Source organism: Hyperolius riggenbachi, chromosome 5, assembly GCF_040937935.1.
Source record: "Hyperolius riggenbachi isolate aHypRig1 chromosome 5, aHypRig1.pri, whole genome shotgun sequence".
NCBI classification, from domain to species: domain Eukaryota; kingdom Metazoa; phylum Chordata; class Amphibia; order Anura; family Hyperoliidae; genus Hyperolius; species Hyperolius riggenbachi.
In genome coordinates this window covers 222,463,493-222,482,286 of record NC_090650.1, presented here as the reverse complement: position 1 = coordinate 222,482,286, position 18,794 = coordinate 222,463,493, and the positions used below count along the sequence as shown (strand labels likewise).

The window sequence follows — 18,794 nt, the reverse complement described above, 5'->3', positions numbered from 1 at the left end:
ATTACTTGCATATATTCTCCCCTTGTAATCACCTACTGATCACCTATCAATCACCCCGTCACCCCCTGTCACTGCTACCCATCAGATCAGACCCTAATCTGCCCCTTGCGGGCACCCAAACACACGCCCACACAGAGACCCCTCAGACCCCCCCACCCCTGATCACCTCTCTAGTGCAGTGATTGCATCCATCCTCACTTCTAATTACCCCCTGAGACACCCATTAATCACCACCTGTCACCCCCTAGCACTCCTACCCATCAGATCAGGCCCTAATCTGCCTCCTGCGGGCTTCTGATCACCCACTCCCCCAGATCCCCCTCTGAACACCCCACCCCCCCACCCCCCCCCCGATCACACCCCTGTCACTATTCTAGTGATCTAAAAAGTGAAAACTGTCACTTTTTTTAGTATCACTAGTGTTAACAGTTAGGCCAGTTATTTAGCTAATGCCCTTCTTCGGGTAGCTAGCGTCAGTTAGCACCCAGCCCACCACACCGCAGTCACTAATTAGTTGCTGATTAGCATCATCACTGTCGCTTATCAGCATTGCTACTATACAGTATCTGTAAGTGATCATTACTGATCGAAGTCAGATCTATATTAGGGTCACTAGGATACACTAAAAACGCAGTGTTTGACCGATCAGGCCTGATCGTTCGCCTGCACTTGCGTTCAGCCCACCCCACCGCAGTGACAGAATTTTTTTAACCAGATCACTGCAAAAAAAACTGTACAATAGCTGTGGCGCTGTAAAGATCATTTTTGATTTTTTTTTTTTTTTTTTTTTAATCAAAATTCATTGACCACAGCTATCTACTTCACAAGTACTCCCTTTTACTAGGTAGGTGCTCTTTTTCCTGGGCAGTCTCAAAGGAATACCCCCTAAATTTAGCAGTCCACCATGGCAAAAAAGAGGTATTCCGCTGAAGAGGCTGCCGAGATTCTGGCCCAGTGCGATCGGGAAGCCTTATTCGGCGAATCATCCGGGTCAGAATACAAACCGGTGAACAGCAGTGGCTCTCTGACCGATAGCAATGACGAGGTTGAGGTCCCGGCTAGAGCCAGGAGTACCACACCCCATGTCACTGGACCACAGGTGGCGCAGGATCAGACTCAAGGGCAGCAGAGTGGTGCTAGCGCTTATCCGAGTTTTCTTGGTGAGGCATGCACCAGCAGCGTAGCATCTCCTGGGCCTAGCACCAGTACAACCATAGACCCTGGTGAAGTGGCGAGCACCAGCATGGTAGTAGAATCAAAACCTCATTTACGGAGATTTTTCTCCCACCCAGCATGGGTATGCGTAAAAATACACCCCAAAACACATTATACTACTTCTTCTGAGTACGGCGATACCACATGTGACACTTTTTTTGCAGCCTAGGTGCGCTAAGGGGCCCAAAGTCCAATGAGCACCTATAGGGCCCGTTCACACTTAAAATCGCAGAACGCCGGCGATCACCGGGAGTGATTTTCCTGCGATTAGCGCAGAAAAATCACTGGACAATGCGGCGGTTTTGGAGCGTTCGCGATTAGCGTGCTATGCACACTAATCACGATTGCTTATCGCGGAACGCTCGTCGCCGGCAAACCGCTGCATGCAGCGCAGTTGCGGTTATCGCTAACCGCAACCGCGGGAGTGAGAACACTGCCCAGAATAGATTGGGGGCACGTGCCACTGATCTTTGGGGCTAGCAACGCCCCTGCCAGAATCTCTGTCCATAAGTGGAAATACTGTGCCTTATCTGTCCCCTGTACCTCTGTCTCCCAGTGCCCTCAGTGTATCACAGAAAAATGTAATTTTATCAGTTTAAAAATAATTTTTCTTTGAATATTTTTAAATCAATTTACTTAAACTACAGGGTCTATTTTTTTCCCTCTTGTTAACATGGAACCAAATTTTACATTGTCAGGCCGTTAGTATCAGCGGGTCGTTAGTAAGTTGGGGACTACCTATATACAGTTATCTGAAAAACATTTCATTTTCGATGTATACTGTTCTAGGAAGCCTGAAGGGAGAACGCGGAAGCTGCTATTTTTAATTCCTTTTCAAAGTGCTAATTTCCTGGCTCCCATGCTGATCTTTTGACTTGCTGTAGTATATTTAAACTTGTAGAGTGAAAACACCTGCATACTGTTTCTGGGCCAGTGATAAGGCATCAGGAAAAAAGCAGGCAGGTAGGAGTAGCACAGCAGCTGGCATTTTCCAAGTCCTTTTCTATCAAGCATGTTTATCAAGCAGAAGGTAAAGTTCTAGTGATCGTATCATGAATTGCAGTTATTTTTCTTACATCTCCTAGCCTGCTACTGTGGAGGAAGCTCACGAGATGTGGCATGTGGAACAGACAAGGATAACTATGATGGTTTCGGAAACTTCTCCTGCCAGAAGCTCTGTGGCAAGTAAGCTATACTACTGCAGCCCTACCTAAGCATTTAATTCAAGTGTGTGTGTGTGTGTATATATATCTCCTAATATCTTCTTTAAAGTACATCTGTGAGTTTTGAAAAATAAAAGAGGCTTGTATCGGGTGGGGGAAGCCTCTGGATCCTAATGAGGCTTCCCCCTTCTTCTTCAGCCAGCTTGTTCCAGCGCTGGGACCTCTGAGCCAACAGCAACAATAACCTTTACATTCGCCCCCTAGAATCAGGTCCGCTCTACTGCGCAGGGGCAGATAGCTTGCACCTGCGTAGTAGAGCAGACCCAATCGGGCTTGGCTATTTCCACTGGAGTCCGAGGGAGAGCCGCTAGTGCGTCTGCGGCGACAAGCTGACTTTCGGGGGAGCCAGCGCTGGATCTCCTCTACTGAGGAGGACAAGGGGGGACTCTTTAGGATCCAAATTCCAGAGTCTTCCCCCTCCCGAGGTAAGTACCCCCAGAAGGTTTTCCCCTTCAGGTACACTTTAATGTTGTATAAAGGTATACATGTAATTAAGGTGCTGGGAAACTTGGGCGCCGGGTAAAGCCGAAAAACTGCTCACCCTGCTCCCGCAATGGTCCCGGCAGCGTTAATTACTATTTCCCCTCCAGGCCGCCATTGAGTCAGGTGTAAGATGCAATTTGGCTTCCAGTTGGCTGCCGAATTACTCTCTTTGGGCGCCGTATTTTGAAGGTTTAGGATAGAGCTGTATTTTCTGCTTAAACCAACTTCACATTAAGCTGAAACGTCCAGTTTAATTCACCCAGAAATTGGAAGAATTCTTTATTGGCTTTAGTTTCCTTGCAACTGTGATCACAGGTCCTGCCCATAATATTCTACACTACTTTTATGACTAAATACAATAAATGAATTGCTAAGGCATCTTATCCTTTTTATTTAAATCCATGTTTGCCTTGAGCTGAAAATGTTGTGCTGATTGTCGAATAAACTTAAATACTACAATAGTAATTTTTTTTTATTTTGTTTTTATTTTTCATCATACCAGAAAACTAAACTGTGGCAAACATGGATGTAATGAAGTCTGTCACCCACAGCCTTGCCAGCCATGTCCCCGACTTCCTCAGAATGTGCGTTTCTGTCCATGTTTACAAACTTCATTAAGCAAATTGTTGGAGCTTGGTTGTGTGGACCGGAAAACGTGCACAGATCCAATTCCATCCTGTGGGAAGACATGCGGAAAGCCTCTGCCTTGTGGGTCTCATGGTAAGAAAGCTAGGTTTATAAAGCAGCAAAATATTCGTTATCTCCTTTTTTGCCAATTACTTTTTGCCATATTTATGATTATGACAAAAGTGAATTTTAAACTACTTTTGAAACACACACATACATATTATTCTTTACTATTGCTACTTCCTGATTCATGGAAGCAGACATATTGTTAAAGCGGTATTGTCATCATAAAAATCAAATTTCAACAGCAACTGGTCTGAGTGTATTAAGTGATAAAGATGCTAATCCTGCATTTAAAACTTGCAAAACTTTTTCTGCTGTTATGGTTTGTAGTTATCACATACTTTAGGAGCACTGGCCCTAGTGCCAAGCCGTGCCCAGGAGTTGAATGCTGGGAGTTCTCTTTATCTATAATATATTCCTCCTCTTCCATTTATTTCCCTGCTTAGCTGCTTATCAGAAACACCCTCTGATTACTTGTGTTTACAAGCAAGGCTGAGTTGACTCAGTGATTGGATGTGTAAATAAAAGACAGTGCAGTTGTTAGTATACACCTTAGTGGGAGTGTCTGAAGACTCTGGGAGGAAGGCAGCTAATGAATACACAATGAGCAAGAGAAGGGAGGGGGGGGGGGGAAGAGTCAGTGAGGATATATCATCAGTACTAGTTTGGCAAGATGGCCACTGCCTAGAATAGGATTTTCTGCTTTTCCTTTATAAAATTCACAGGAATCATTACGTGGATAGCACAATACATATTTTATGTAAGTAGAAGTAGTATTTATTGACTTATGTGTTTTTTATTTCTAGGTTAGCTTAGGTGTCGCTTGTTCTTTAACATCCTGTGCTTTCAAATGAGCTTATCTGCCATGGCAGTCATGTGACACGGGAAAGATAAAATTATAACCTGTGATTAGAGACGAATTAAACAGGCTAAACTCTCTAAATACATACAGGGTGCATTTCTCGGTTTTCCTTCCGTTTTGTGCAAAAGTTCAGGCCCACTTTAAGACAATAGGAGGATTTAACCATTTGAAAACTACAATATTAAGGTCCTCTTTGCTATCCATAATGTTAAAAGGATGTACAGCCTGTAGCTGTCAACGAGCACAAGTCTGCGGTTTTTAAATATCCCTGGGGGCAGGCAATGGACTTTAGAGAGATGTGAAGTCTCGTACCCCCCACCCAAACAAACATTGGCAGTCAAAGACATACTACATAAGAAGGGTCTTAACTACTTCTCATGCATTCCCAGTGCTACTTCCTCTGCTACCCATATGCAATTCTGTCGCCTCCTGATTTCCAGCTGCTTCTTTTTCTGGGTCTCTTTGTTCCCGCCATGTTCCAGGTGTGATAAGAAGTGATAATGTTATTGCTGACTTAATACAGACATATCAGAAATGTAAAGATTGTTAATAACACGCCTTAAATGTAAGAGGGGTGACAGGTAAATGGGGTTATCACTATGACTCTGAATAGACATACATGAATGATGAAATGCTTCCATGCACCATTCCAACAATAGTCACGGTAAAGCAACAAGAAAAATAATTGTCTCTTGGGTGCATGAATGTACAAAAGAAAGAAAAAAAAAATTATTCAGATCAAAAAATGAAAAAGAAAACAGAACGATATACAATCATAGAAAATGGCAGTCTAAAAACAAAAACCACCATGAGCACCAGGGGTGGCAGTCCCCAAACTTATCTTAAAAGTCTGAGCCCTACTAATATTGATCATATAAGCACAGCACTGTAAATGTACACTCTGTATGCAGAAGTACATCGTTCAGGGTTCCATGTATGTAATAAATGAGATATAGGACCCAGCTTGATCCTTGGTAGTAATCATGCAAAATGGGAAATATCGCCCCCAATAGCAGGGTAAAGTTCAATGATGTACAGCATATGCACATACTGGAACCAGCAAACCTGGAACCCAAAGAGCCGTGCAGGTAGTTCATATATCCAGGTAAAGCAATTTTTTACTACATACTTGTCTAGGCCTATTTTTATATGTTAGTTGGGATCCCTGACCACACTAGGTGGTCTCAGGCAGTGGTGTGTTTGATGTGTGATTGGTGGCCGAGCGTGGCTTCTTGGCAGGTTACATTGGTGCTTTTTTTTATATGTTTAATTATAATATTAATAAATTTTTGTAAATTTTCACTTATTTTTGGATTTTGTTATTTGTGACATATGCTCCCCAACCCTCCTTTTTCCTTACATTTACGTTCTATTTCATTTGGGGGGCAATGTCACTTAATACTACTTTTGCTTTTTCTCGTGCGGCCGCATGTCCTCCACTAAGGAAATAATACCTTTTTGAGATAGGTTAAATAGGGCAATCAGCCCTGGTGGACATGTTGCATGCATGATTAATTAGATTTACCTTGACTATTGCTGTCTTTGCTCTGAGTCTGGCTGTGCGGCGATGCTGCAGTGGGATGACCTGGTCTCGCAGGTCGAGAGTGATTGCTCGCAGACACGGGGGGCGAGAGATTCTGAGCAGCAAATTAATGGGGCTTTTCGTAGACTTACCAGATTGTACGAGAAAAAATCCCGTCTTTGGTGGAATGTGAAATATAACAAAATTTATTTAGAGGAACATTATAGTCCCATGTGGCTTCGCTTTCAAGTTTTTCCTCATAGAAAAAATATTTCTGAGGATTTCAAAAAACGTTGGGAAACTAACTTTGAGAGTTGTGCGAGGGTCTGTCTGGGTCTAATGAACGAATTGGACGGAACTGACCTTACTAGCACAGAAGCCGAGATAGTTAAGACAACCTCATCAATTGAACCTTTTAAAACTGATCCCCTATACAAAAAGCGTAACCAAGAGCTTGAAGCTCACATTAAAAAATTCAACAAGGACCTTGTGATCCAACGCGATCAGAAACTATTGAGAGATCGCGTGGCTTACAAGACAGGTTCAGCTTATAGGTGGGGCTACCGCCCATCTAAGCCATTTAAACCAAAGGGTGGCAAACCTATCCCTGTCCGGTTACCTCCTGCGCAACCGGCCCCCGTTGAATCTGATTCCTCAGTTGCGAGTGGAAGCTCTGCTCCAGCAGGAGATACGGTTCCTCCTCCTCGTAGAAGTCCCAAAAAGTACAATCTTAGACAGAACAATACTAAAAGGGGCCAACGCCCCAAACAGAGTAAACACCCACCTGGAGGAGCTACCGGTGGGATATGTGGCGAGGGCTCGGACCTCACCCCGGCGGATATACACATCTTTGGACGCAAGATCCTTATGAAATTGCTCCATGATGGTTCTACGAGAGATGTCATATCGTCTCCGCCTAGGATTGAGTTGTCGGGTCAGGACCGGCGGGCACTGGCCGATTTGATCGATTTACAGACTGATGAGGACCCCCAATTTTTGGGTGAAGGCTCTTTTAGCTCTATACCTGATACATTACCTGTGACATACCAACCCATTTTAAATGAGCTTGAGCTTAGGAATAGGTCGCACCGATTCCCGCCCTTCTCCGTCAGCCCTAGTCTAAGGACGTTCATCTCTGTGGTTGAACGTGATATCAAACGTCTCTCTGGGAGAAGTTCTGGCTCCCATAACCTCCCTGCTGAGGAGCTGGCAGCGCTGGGGGAGCTGGGGCGGCAGACCAGGTGGGAGATCAAGCCCTCTGATAAGGGGGGCAGCGTTGTTGTGATGGATGTGCAGGCCTACAGGGATATGTGCCTTGATATACTAACTCGGCAGGAGTGTTATGTGCGCGTCTCCGCATCCAGGGTCGCAAGGTGCCAAAAGCAACTTTTTACCATCATTGATGACGCCCTTAGGTGGAGTGTTATAGGGGAGGATATTGTACAGTTTTTGAAAGTCACACACCCCATAACACCCACTTTTTATGCTTTACCAAAGATTCACAAGTCCAGGACGAATCCTCCTGGCCGTCCCATCGTTTCCGGCCGTGGTTCCCTGACTGAGCGGGCGAGCGTGTACATTGACCGGCATCTTCAGCCTCATGTGCAGGCTCTGCCCTCTTATGTCAGGGATACCATGCACCTTTTGAGGATTTTGGAGGGGGTGTTCGTTCCCCCTGGTGCATACCTTGTTGCTCTGGACGTGGAGGCGCTGTACTCTAGCATTCCACACGACCTTGGCATTGCTGCTGTTGAGACCTTCCTGTGCGAGCTCGACATTAGACAAACGGCCCACAATATCTTTCTATTGGATTTACTGAGATTTTTACTTTTGAATAATATTTTTGTTTTCGACGGGTCGCACTACCTCCAGGTGCAGGGGGCGGCTATGGGGACCACCTGTGCCCCCTCTTACGCCAACCTGTACCTGGGGGAGTGGGAACGTGTCACCTTTTCGGATGATGGTCTCTCGATGTACCTGTGCCACGTTTTGATGTGACACAGGTACATCGATGACATCTTTATCGTCTGGACGGGGACCTCCTGCAAACTTAGACAATTCGTCGATATCCTCAATAAAAACACAAGGAATTTACGTTTCACGATGACGTTTGACTGTAGAAGGATCTCATTTTTGGATATTTGGATCATCATCGATGATCACGGCTGTTTGTCCACGGGCTTGTACAGGAAGGAGACTGCTACGAATGCCCTTCTTAGGGCCGACAGTTTCCATCCCGGACATACTGTCAGGGGCATCCCTGTAGCCCAATACCTCCGCGTTAGGAGGAATTGTTCCTCTCTTGAGAACTTTGAGGAGGAGGCTGTGACCTTAAGATCACGCTTTAGGGATCGGGGATACCCCGATCGCACTTTACGACAGGCGTACCAACGGGCTCGGATGGCTGATCGAAGTGCCCTATTGGCCTCTGGCGGGTCTCGGAGAGACGTGGCGGAATGTGCACGCCTTTACGTGCGCTATTCTGCGCAGTTTAAAGAAATCACACGCGTTTTACAACGCCATTGGTATATTCTTACCAATGACCCCAAAATTGAACCATTGGTGACACCGGAACCCAAGATCACGTGCAGGCGCGCGCCGTCTCTCCGCGACCTGATCGTCAGGAGCCATTTCCGGGGCACTGAGATCACGCGCCCCCATTGCACTGTAACCGGGACATACAGCTGTGGTGGATGCACTGTTTGCCGCTTTTTATTTATTGGGAGGGAGGTTGTCCTCCCCAATGGTCATCACTGGCGTTTACAACATTTTGTGAATTGTAATACCAAATTTGTGGTCTACCTCCTATTGTGTCCTTGTGGCGCATTCTATATAGGCAAGACCGGACGTGAATTGAAGTCTAGAATTGGCGAACATATCGCCAATATTAATAACATTGCATCCACCACACCCGTTGCGAGGCACTTTAGATCTGAGCACGGTGGTAGGGCCTCAGGTATACGTTTTGTCGGTCTCGACCGTATACATACTACGATCAGAGGGGGTAACTTCGATCGCCTACTGTTACAGAAAGAATCCAGGTGGATCTACGAGTTAGAGGCCACTGAATATCCTGGCCTTAATGAAACGGTCGGTTTTGCGGCCTTTCTGCCTAACTGATGCTCATCACTTTTTCCTACCTGTCCTGCTGTCCCTTTCCCTGCCCCCCTCCGCTGCTCTGCTCCTCCACTGCCCCCTGTGTTTGCGGGCTTGTATATGCTCCGAACTGTTGCCTCCATGTGTTTTCCCCTGTGACATTCGCCGTTTATAGCTGGCATATGTTGTTGCTCAGTTTTTTTGCTCTTTGAGTGCGCTGATTTCTCGCACGGTTTGGATCTTGGCACTGTGTTTTCACAGTTCCCCTTGATCCAACTTCTTCAGTCGCCTATGGTAGCATGATAATATTTGCTGACTCTGAGCTATGTTATATATACATTTCTTCTGGTTTGTTTGTGTCTGTTGTGTTTGCATGATTTTGCACTACTTTATTTTCATATATGTTTGGTTGTTTACACATATATAAATAAAAAATTCTTTTGTCCTCGTGTGCCGCCTTATGGCCTCCTTTCTCCTCGCCCCCGCCTTGCCCTCTCACGTATTTTTGCCATCCTACGCATCAAGCCGACTTAATTTGTCTGGCCTGCCTATTGGGCTCTGGTGGGGGCGAGGCTGAGCTGCGTGTCCGTCGCCGCGTTAGTGCGCATGTGTACGCGTGCGCGTTGGTTGACGCGTACGTAATTACGCATGCGTGCGTGCGCGCGGCTGATGACGCGGCCCTATAAGGAGCCTCGGGCGGCACACGTCTCTAGCCACGCCTCCCTTCGAAAAAGCCGGTAGACCCGGCGAAACATGTCAGGGCTGCCGGCGTGGTGCTAGCACATGACTGCCTTGCTCTGCCACCCGCCCACCCTTCGCATCCACCCTCTGCTGGCCTGAGGCACTTTTCTGACCTCCACCTGGAAAGGCTACTAGCTTCCTGCACACATGGGACTCTGCCATATGGGACTCTGCTTGATCATTACAGCCATTACAGCCTGCCATACCAGCATATTGGACCTGACTCCTTTACCGGATTCTTAATCACTTCGCCAGCCTTAGGCTTCTACACATGGGGCTGAGCGACCAGACAACCTTCAGGAGCTAACTGGACTCCGCATCGCTGTACCAGGATTGGGTATAGTATGGCTCATGCTTTATGCCATTCCTTTTGATCTGTGCTTGTTGCTATTTGCATTCCATCTGTCCATGCTGGCTGTGCTGTTTCATCTGAACTGTTGATTTGCAGATGCGATATTGGCTTTCTAGCCTCTGCTGGATGCATTGACTCACTCTGCTTCTGTTATCTGTACCGGCCTGCTTCAACCATCATTTTCCTATTACCCCCATTTTTTACTACATACTTGTCTAGGCCTATTTTTATATGTTATTTAGGATCCCTGACCACACTAGGTGGTCTCAGGCAGTGGTGTGTTTGATGTGTGATTGGTGGCCGAGCGTGGCTTCTTGGCAGGTTACATTGGTGCTTTTTTTATATGTTTAATTATAATATTAATAAATGTTTGTAAATTTTCACTTATTTTTGGATTTTGTTATTTGTGACATATGCTCCCCAACCCTCCTTTTTCCTTACATTTACGTTCTAAAGCAATTGTAATGTTAGACAGAAAGGGCCTCTCACACAGTTCAATCAGGTGAAGAGTGCATGTGTGTATATAGTTACCGCTCCAGAATCGATTGTCCATGTGCAGTGTGGCTCAGAAAGGTCAGGTGTCCATGTAGAGGTGACAGGAGTGGTGTTCTAAATGCCTGGGCTTCACCTATTGTCGTGGCCTTTTCAAGCACAAGACACCTCAAAAAGTTGTATTGGCTAGATACCATAACCTGTGTCTTTAAACCAGCCTGTCTGGACACGCTTACTGCTTCCCCTGCTGGGGCCACCCACCACATGTCCGACGTTGTAAAAATTGGCCTGCTCTTTGAAGTGAAACAATCTCTTGTAGCAAAATTGTTTAAAGACTATCGCAAAAAAAAAAAAAAGATTACCGGATATCCTTGGATATAAGTCGGAAAACAAGAAAATGTGGGTACCAGAGGTACTGCGGAGGTTAGGGTACCAGCAATAGGTTCCCACACTAATATCTCTTAATATAGGAAATGTGGTGCTGGAAGCACCCAATAAAATAGCAATTGCTGGGGCTGCTTGCTATTTTATCAGTTGCCTGGGGAAGTGGGGAGATAGTGTGTAAAGGTTAGGTGTCATATGGGGGGTTTAAAGGTCTTAAGGTTAGGCATCCTTAGGGGGTTGGTTAGGCATCGGCAGTGTGGGGTGGTGAGGGTTAGCCATGGGCAGGGAGGTGGTTAGGGTTAAAGAGAACCTAAACTGAGAAGGATATGGATTTTTCTTTTTAAAATAATACCAGTTGCCTGACTCTCCTGCTGATCCTGTGTCTCTAATACTTTCAGCTACAGCCCCTGAACAAGCATGCAGATCAGGTGCTCTGACTAAAGTCAGACTGGATTAGCTGCATGCTTGTTTCAGGTGTGTCATTCAGCCACTACTGCAGCCAAAGCAGGACTGACAAGCAACAGGTATTGATTAAAAGGAAACATCCACATCCCTCTCAATAGGGGATTTGGGTATCGGTAGAGGGAGGGTTCTGTGTAAGAATAAGGTTTAGTTATTGGAAAGTATCTGTATTCTTTACTGATATTTTACTATCAGAATTTGCATTGCAAAATAGTGGAATATCTGTAAATTTACAGATATTCTACTAGCGACCTTTTTACATGTACACAAAAGTAGAGCCCAATATTTGACTATCTTCAAGTGGTATTTCTTGTTGACTCAGTTAAAGGGAACTAAGCATCCCTTTTTTACCCTTGAAATTTTTCCTGGTCTCTAATAGCTATAGGAGATGCCATGTCGTTCCCGCCCCCTCCCCCTCCCCCATACTAGTTGTTTTTATTTACAGAAGTCATAGATGCTATCTTCACACCTTCCCTCTGGATAACTCTTTGCAGCAGTTGCCCTCCTAATTACCCCCCCCCCCCCCTTATGATGAAGGGTATTGTTTACTTCTTGCTAATGTAATTTATTGCAATAAAATAATTACATTAGTACTTAGCTGCCTGAAACCTCTGCAGTTGGGCAGGCCGGCTGAAGTAGGCGAATAAAACCTCTGCTAAACATTAAATGTAAAAAAGAAAAGGAAAAATTGAAGGTTTTTTTTTCCATACACCATGCTGGCATGCATTTTTAATGTGCTATTGAGATGCCCTTTGAGCTAAAAATGGTGCTCAGTTCACTTTAATGGCTCAGGAGGAGTTAACAGCTTCACTCGGGACCTTGTGGTGTTAATGGCAGTACTTGGGCACCTGGGGGATTTAACATTTATACTGCATAAAGTAACCCCCCCCCCCCCCCCGTACCCAAGTGCAGCAATTATCCCCTCCGCCTTATCTTTAGTAATCTTCCATCCAGTATCTGCCCCCCACCCCCCAAATAATCTGCGTGGGCCTTGCCTGTCCCGCCCCCCCTTACTTGGTAATCAGTGTGGCTTGTGTCTGTGTGTTGTTTCCCACCCACTTACCTTCTCCTGGGTCATTAGTGAAGCCAGTATCTGTCTGTATCCCTTAACTATTATCCAGAGGCTTCCCTCTACTGAGGTACTGGGTACAATACCCATTTAGGGCATTTTTTTCCTACAGGTACATCTTCATGCTACAAAATATGTACAGATGTTTTAATGAGACTTCAGTATTTTAATTGCATCTAAAGTTCTTAAGTAGTGAACATCTATTAAAACTAGTGTGTTAACAAATATCAGAGTCGCAGTTTCTATAGGCAGTCAAGTGACCACGTCCATGGGCAAACAAAATGTTTAATTGCTTTGTATTTTATGCTTTAAATGATATAGGCACATTTATTGTAGTTGCACTTTTGGTGTTCTCAAGCTGCAATTGCAGAAACTTTATTGATTTTAATTTTAATTGTCTAGATTTCATTCATACATGTGAGAACCTTTGTCATGAAGGAGAGTGTGGCCCCTGTGCTCGGACGTCAAATATTTCATGCCGGTGTGGATTCAAAACAAAGGTATGTTATCCTAAGAATTAATATTGGAAAAAGATAGTTGCCTACTCGTTGTCTTTAGGGTCCCTCCCATTGCCTGTTCCATTAATGTTTTCCCCCCAGTGTCTTGGATGTACACTGTGCTATTTAAACTGAGCATGTGCCATTTCCGAACCATGCATGCCTAGAGAAAGAACAAACTTGTGCACATCTTCCCTTTTTTTTGTGCACAAGCACTTCTCTTCTTACTGGGCATGTGTTTGTACACCAGGGTAGTACACCCTGGTTAGTCCACCACTTGTTCTCCCTGCTCATCAGATGCTGCAGGCTAATAATCATGTCCTTCCCCTACAACTTGTGGCAGAAAGGTCTTGACTATAATGTAGCATGGGCAAAAGTGGTTAAATGTAAATATGGTGAAATGTTTCAAATTCAGATTCTGGGTAATAATGCAGTATTAGGGCTGGTTTACATGGACGTTTTGCTGGCATTAAAGTGAACCTAAAGTCAGTAAAAAAAAAAAAACGAGATGAACTCACCTGGGGCTTCCCTCAGCCCCCTGCAGACGATCAGTGCCCTCGCAGCTCTGCTCCGATGCCTCTGCACCCGCCGGCGACGACTTCCGGTTTGGCCGTCACGCATGGGAACGCGAGTGATTGTTCGCGTTCCCAGCCTGTATATCGCCCCCTATGCTGCTGTTGCGGCCAGGAGGTCGCAATAGCAGCATAGGGGGCGATATACAGGCTGGGAACGCGAACAATCACTCGCGTTCCCATGCCTGTCGGCCGGTGACGGCCAAACCGGAAGTGCTCGCCGGCGGGTCCTGGGACATCGGAGCAGAGCTGCGAGGGCACCGATCGTCTGCAGGGGGCTGAGGGAAGCCCCAGGTGAGTTAGGGCTGGTTCAGACGGACGTTTGCAGAGCGTTTACAGCCAGCGTTCAGGGCTTGGTGTTAAACGCTCCCATTCAAGTGAATGGGAGCGTTTGTACCAAGCTTTCAAGCGCGTTTACACAAACGCGGCGTTTGGGTCCCGATTTTCCCTGGCGTTCAAGGAGCCCCTGGAAGCTACATGTAGCTTTCAGGGGAGGTTAACCGCGACGGCTAATGTCCCTCTAGGGGAAGAAAAAACGCGACCGCATCCAAACGCACACGAACGCTGCTAAACGCGACGCCAACGAACGCAACGCCTCCAAACGTCCATCTGAACCAGCCCTTAATCTCGTTTTTTTTTTTACTGACTTTAGGTTCACTTTAAACGTGGCATTTTAAAAGTAACGTTTTTAGGTATCTACTGCTGTCCCATGCAAGTGAATGGGAGCGTTTAGTACAAGCTTTTGCAGGCTTTCATGAAAGCCTGGCAGTTGATCCTGGTGTCTCGTCTCATCTCAAAAGCAACATGCAGTTTTTAGAAGACGTTTGAAAGCCAGCAAAAGCCACTGAAAGCCCATAAAAGCCTAGCCTTTCCCTATACTTCCTACACAAGCCCTGAAAACACATTGGCCTCAATTCACTAAGCAGTTTAGACTAGTCTACAGATGGTTTTTAGTCTACTGATGGTTTGGTGTAATGTTTTAGACCTGTTTTTAGACCTGGTCTAACATTCAGTAATTACACAATTCACAAAGGCAAACAAGGAGTAACCACACCCACTTTTTCTGACCGAGCTTAGTCCAGCTGATTTCTTGTTGGTAAAGTAATTTTGTGAGGTATTTTAGATGTGAGGATGGAACCTTTTTGAATTAATTATGTAGGAGTTTTTAATTGCATGCAGAGGAGAGCTCATCAAGGGAGAAGGATGTCAGTCATAGCTACTTGTTTGTGAATTGCATCTTTTGATCATTTCCCCTGCTTTACCCACCTAATTACCAAATGGTTTAGACCAGATCAAAAACCGGTCTAAAACATTTGGTATTAGTGAATTCCCCTTTGATGCAACTGACCAAACCATCAGTAGACTAAAAAACCTCCAGTAGACTAGTCTAAACTGCTTAGTGAATTGAGGCCAATGCTCTCCTGAAAGCCATTAAAAGCCTTCAAAAGACAATAAAAGCTTGGCAGTTAAATGCCAGCATTCTTGGAAAAAAAACCTTCACAGCATTTGAATGAGATGCTGAGCAGAAGCGCAGCAGAAGCCTGTGTGAACCAGCCCTAACTGTGCATTGTCAAATATAGCTTGATTTTAAAATACTGGCCAGTGACTGATTATTTACACTAAAACAAGTAATTACTAATCCAAACTCCCATACTGAATGTGCGCTGATGTATTGATAAGACCTATATTTGGATGTTAAAGTGGATCCCAGATAAACTTCATAATTGTTCCTTTCATATAGTTTATAGGGCATTCCTCAAGCCAAATAGTTTTTTTTGTTTTGTTGTAATACTCTAATTCTCTATAAACTAAACAAGCCTCGCCCACAACTTCTTCAGAGAGCCTAGGCATTTTGAGCCTTAGTAGCAAGTGCTTATGGGAGCTCAGTCTGGGCAGGAGGAGGAGCAGGGTACTAGCTAGAGCAGGCATGGGCAAACTTGGCCCTCCAGCTGTTATGAAACCAAGTCCCACAATGCATTGCAGGAGTCTGACAGCCACAGTCAATACTCATAAAGGCAAATGCATTGTGGGACTTGTAGTTCTGTAACAGCTGGAGGGCCGAGTTTGCCCATGCCTGGGCTAGAGAGTTTAGAGGCAGAGGGGAGGAGGAGAGAGGAGGGGGGTTTTCACAGGCTGAGGGCTGGAGATAAAGATCAGCTTGCCTGTGTGTAATGTGGCAAACAGAACATGGCTGCCCTCATTGTATCACAGGAATAAATAATCATAAACTGTTGAAGCTGTTTACAGCTAGATTTGCTGTGTAAACTATCTAAACTTTAGATAAGACAGACTTTACTGTAGTTACTTGTTATAGTTAGTTTTTCATCTCGGATCCGCTTAAAGCAGTGCAGGCAAAGAATAGTTAAGAGAAGGGATCATAACTCACTATATCTAGATATATTAGAAAACAAAATATATACTGGTACGTCCACATCATATATGGCAGCCCCCAGATGACTCTCACTTCAGGTTCCCTATAATACTGAACCTTTACATTTCCTGACCTCTACATCGATTTATGCTTTACTTGTGTTTCAAGAAATACCGATTGCTGATTTTGGTCAAATGCATAGATACATGATACCAAGAGACATTTCTACATAAACCTGCATCATGTATTTTTAATCACTCAAAAATAAGTTAACATTCTATGGATTTTGTACAGGAACTTGTTGGATTTAGTGATTCTTGTCCTAGTAATTTCAGTGTACAGGTTGACATTATATTGAATGTTTGCTCATACATAAGAAAACTGCTTTTTTCTTATCTGTAACCATGTTACTCTTCTACAGGAAGTTCCCTGTGTGATGATACAAACTGAAGGTAAGAGCAAGTTAATAACCTGAGCCGAGACTATGCAGGTTTTATTCACATATGCCGAAATAGAGATGGTCTGAGTGGCTCTTTTGATGGCTACATCTGGCTCGCATACAAATCTGTAGGGGTTGATTCACTAAGCTACACTGCTCAAGCAGCGCAGCGTAGTGTGGCAGCACAAGTAACATTTTCAAAGTGGTGCATGCAACTGCTGTAGCATCCACTATGCATGCAACTGCTGTAGCATGCACTACTAACTTGCTCTTGCTCCCCCCAAAACGAACAGCTGCTCCAACTGTCCCACTCTGGACCCTGTCAGGTCCAGTGATTTAGTAGAACGAGATCCCCGCACTTTGATTGGCCCAATAGGCTACCTGTCACTTGACAGGCAGCCTATTGGGCCAAAGTGTGGGTATCTCATCCTACAAAGTGAATCAACCCCCAAGTCAGCTAGCTAATTGTACAAGCTGTTAGTCGGTATTTCTCCTGTCTGGCTCTTGGGGAAATTGCCCAAGAAAAGCTGAAGACGTTTCTGACACTCCCGCTGCCCGGCGGATCAACTGTATACACATTACCATAGCAACAGGGACGTGAGCCCTACTGTCCCAGTTTGATACATATTGTATGGCTCTCACGGAGTTACATTTTAAAATATGTGACGTTTATGGCTCTCTTAGCCAAAATGCTTCCTGACCCCTGGTCTACAGTGGCTTGCAAAAGTATTCGGCCCCCTTGACGGTTTCCACATTTTGTCACATTACTGCCACAAACATGAATCCATTGTATTGAAATTCCACGTGAAAGACCAATACAAAGTGGTGTACATGTGAGAAGTGGAACGAAAATCATACATGATTCCAAACATTTTTTACACATAACTGCAAAGTGGGGTGTGCGTAATTATTTAGCCCCCTGAGTCAATACTTTGTAGAACCACCTTTTGCTGCAATTACAGCTGCCAGTCTTTTAGGGTATGTCTCTACCAGCTTTGCACATCTAGACACTGAAATCCTTGCCCATTCTTTTGTGCAAAACAGCTCCAGCTCAGTCAGATTAGATGGACAGCGTTTGTGAACAGCAGTTTTCAGATCTTGCCACAGATTCTCGATTGGATTTAGATCTGGACTTTGACTGGGCCATTCTAACACATAGATATGTTTTGTTTTAAACCATTCCATTGTTGCCCTGGCTTTATGTTTAGGGTCATTGTCCTGCTGGAAGGTGAACCTCCGCCCCAGTCAAGTCTTTTGCAGTCTCCAAGAGGTTTTCTTCCAAGTTTGCCCTGTATTTGGCTCCATCTATCTTCCCATCAACTCTGACCAGCTTCCCTGTCCCTGCTGAAGAGATGCACCCCCCGAGCATGATGCTGCTACCACCATATTTGACAGTGGGGATGGTGTGTTCAGAGTGATGTGCAATGCAGTTTTCCGCCACACATAGCGTTTTGCATTTTGGCCAAAAAGTTCAGTTTTGGTCTCATCTGACCAGAGCACCTTCTTCCATATTTGCTGTGTCCCCCACATGGCTTGTGGCAAACTGCAAACAGGACTTATTATGCTTTTCTGTTAACAATGCCTTTCTTCTTGCCATTCTTCCATAAAAGGCCAACTTTGTGCAGTGCATGACTAATAGTTGTCCTATGGACAGAGTCTCCCACCTGAGCTGTAGATCTGTGCAGCTCGTCCAGAGTCACCATGGGCCTCTTGACTGCATTTCTGATCAGTGCTGTCCTTGTTCGGCCTGTGAGTTTAGATGGACGGCCTTGTCTTGGTAGGTTACAGTTGTGCCATACTCCTTCCATTTTTGAATGATCGCGTGAACAGCGCTCCGTGGGATGTTCAAGGCTTTGGAAATCTTTTTGTAGCCTAAGCCTGCTTTAAATTTCTCAATAACTTTATCCCTGACCTGTCTGGTGTGTTCTTTGGACTTCATGGTGTTGTTGCTCCCAATATTCTCTCAGACAACCTCTGAGGCCGTCACAGAGCAGCTGTATTTGTTCTGACATTAGGTTACACACAGGTGCACTCTATTTAGTTATTAGCACTCATCAGGCAACGTCTATCGGCAACTGACTGCACGCAGACCAAAGGGGACTGAATAATTACGCACATGCCACTTTGCAGTTATTTATTTGTAAAAAATGTTCGGAATCATGTATGATTTGTGTTCCATTTCTCATGTGTACACCACTTTGTATTGGTCTGTCACGTGGAATTTCAATACAATTGATTCATATTTGTGGCAGTAATGTGACAAAATGTGGAACACTTCAAGGGGGCCAAATACTTTTGCAAGCCACTGTATATAGACTATTTAA

At 44.9% G+C, this 18,794-nt stretch overlaps 1 protein-coding gene across 2 annotated transcripts in view; it reads left to right on the top strand.

The window, feature by feature from the left end:
- The window catches only part of NFX1 (nuclear transcription factor, X-box binding 1), a 188,055-nt gene that overhangs the window by 112,942 nt on the left and 56,319 nt on the right, over positions 1–18,794 (top strand). For both annotated transcript variants that reach the window (XM_068236697.1, XM_068236696.1), the window contains exons 8-11: positions 2,301–2,400; positions 3,424–3,641; positions 12,994–13,091; positions 16,453–16,483. In XM_068236697.1, coding sequence (XP_068092798.1) covers positions 2,301–2,400; positions 3,424–3,641; positions 12,994–13,091; positions 16,453–16,483 — 447 coding nt within the window. The remainder of the gene's footprint in view (positions 1–2,300; positions 2,401–3,423; positions 3,642–12,993; positions 13,092–16,452; positions 16,484–18,794) is intronic.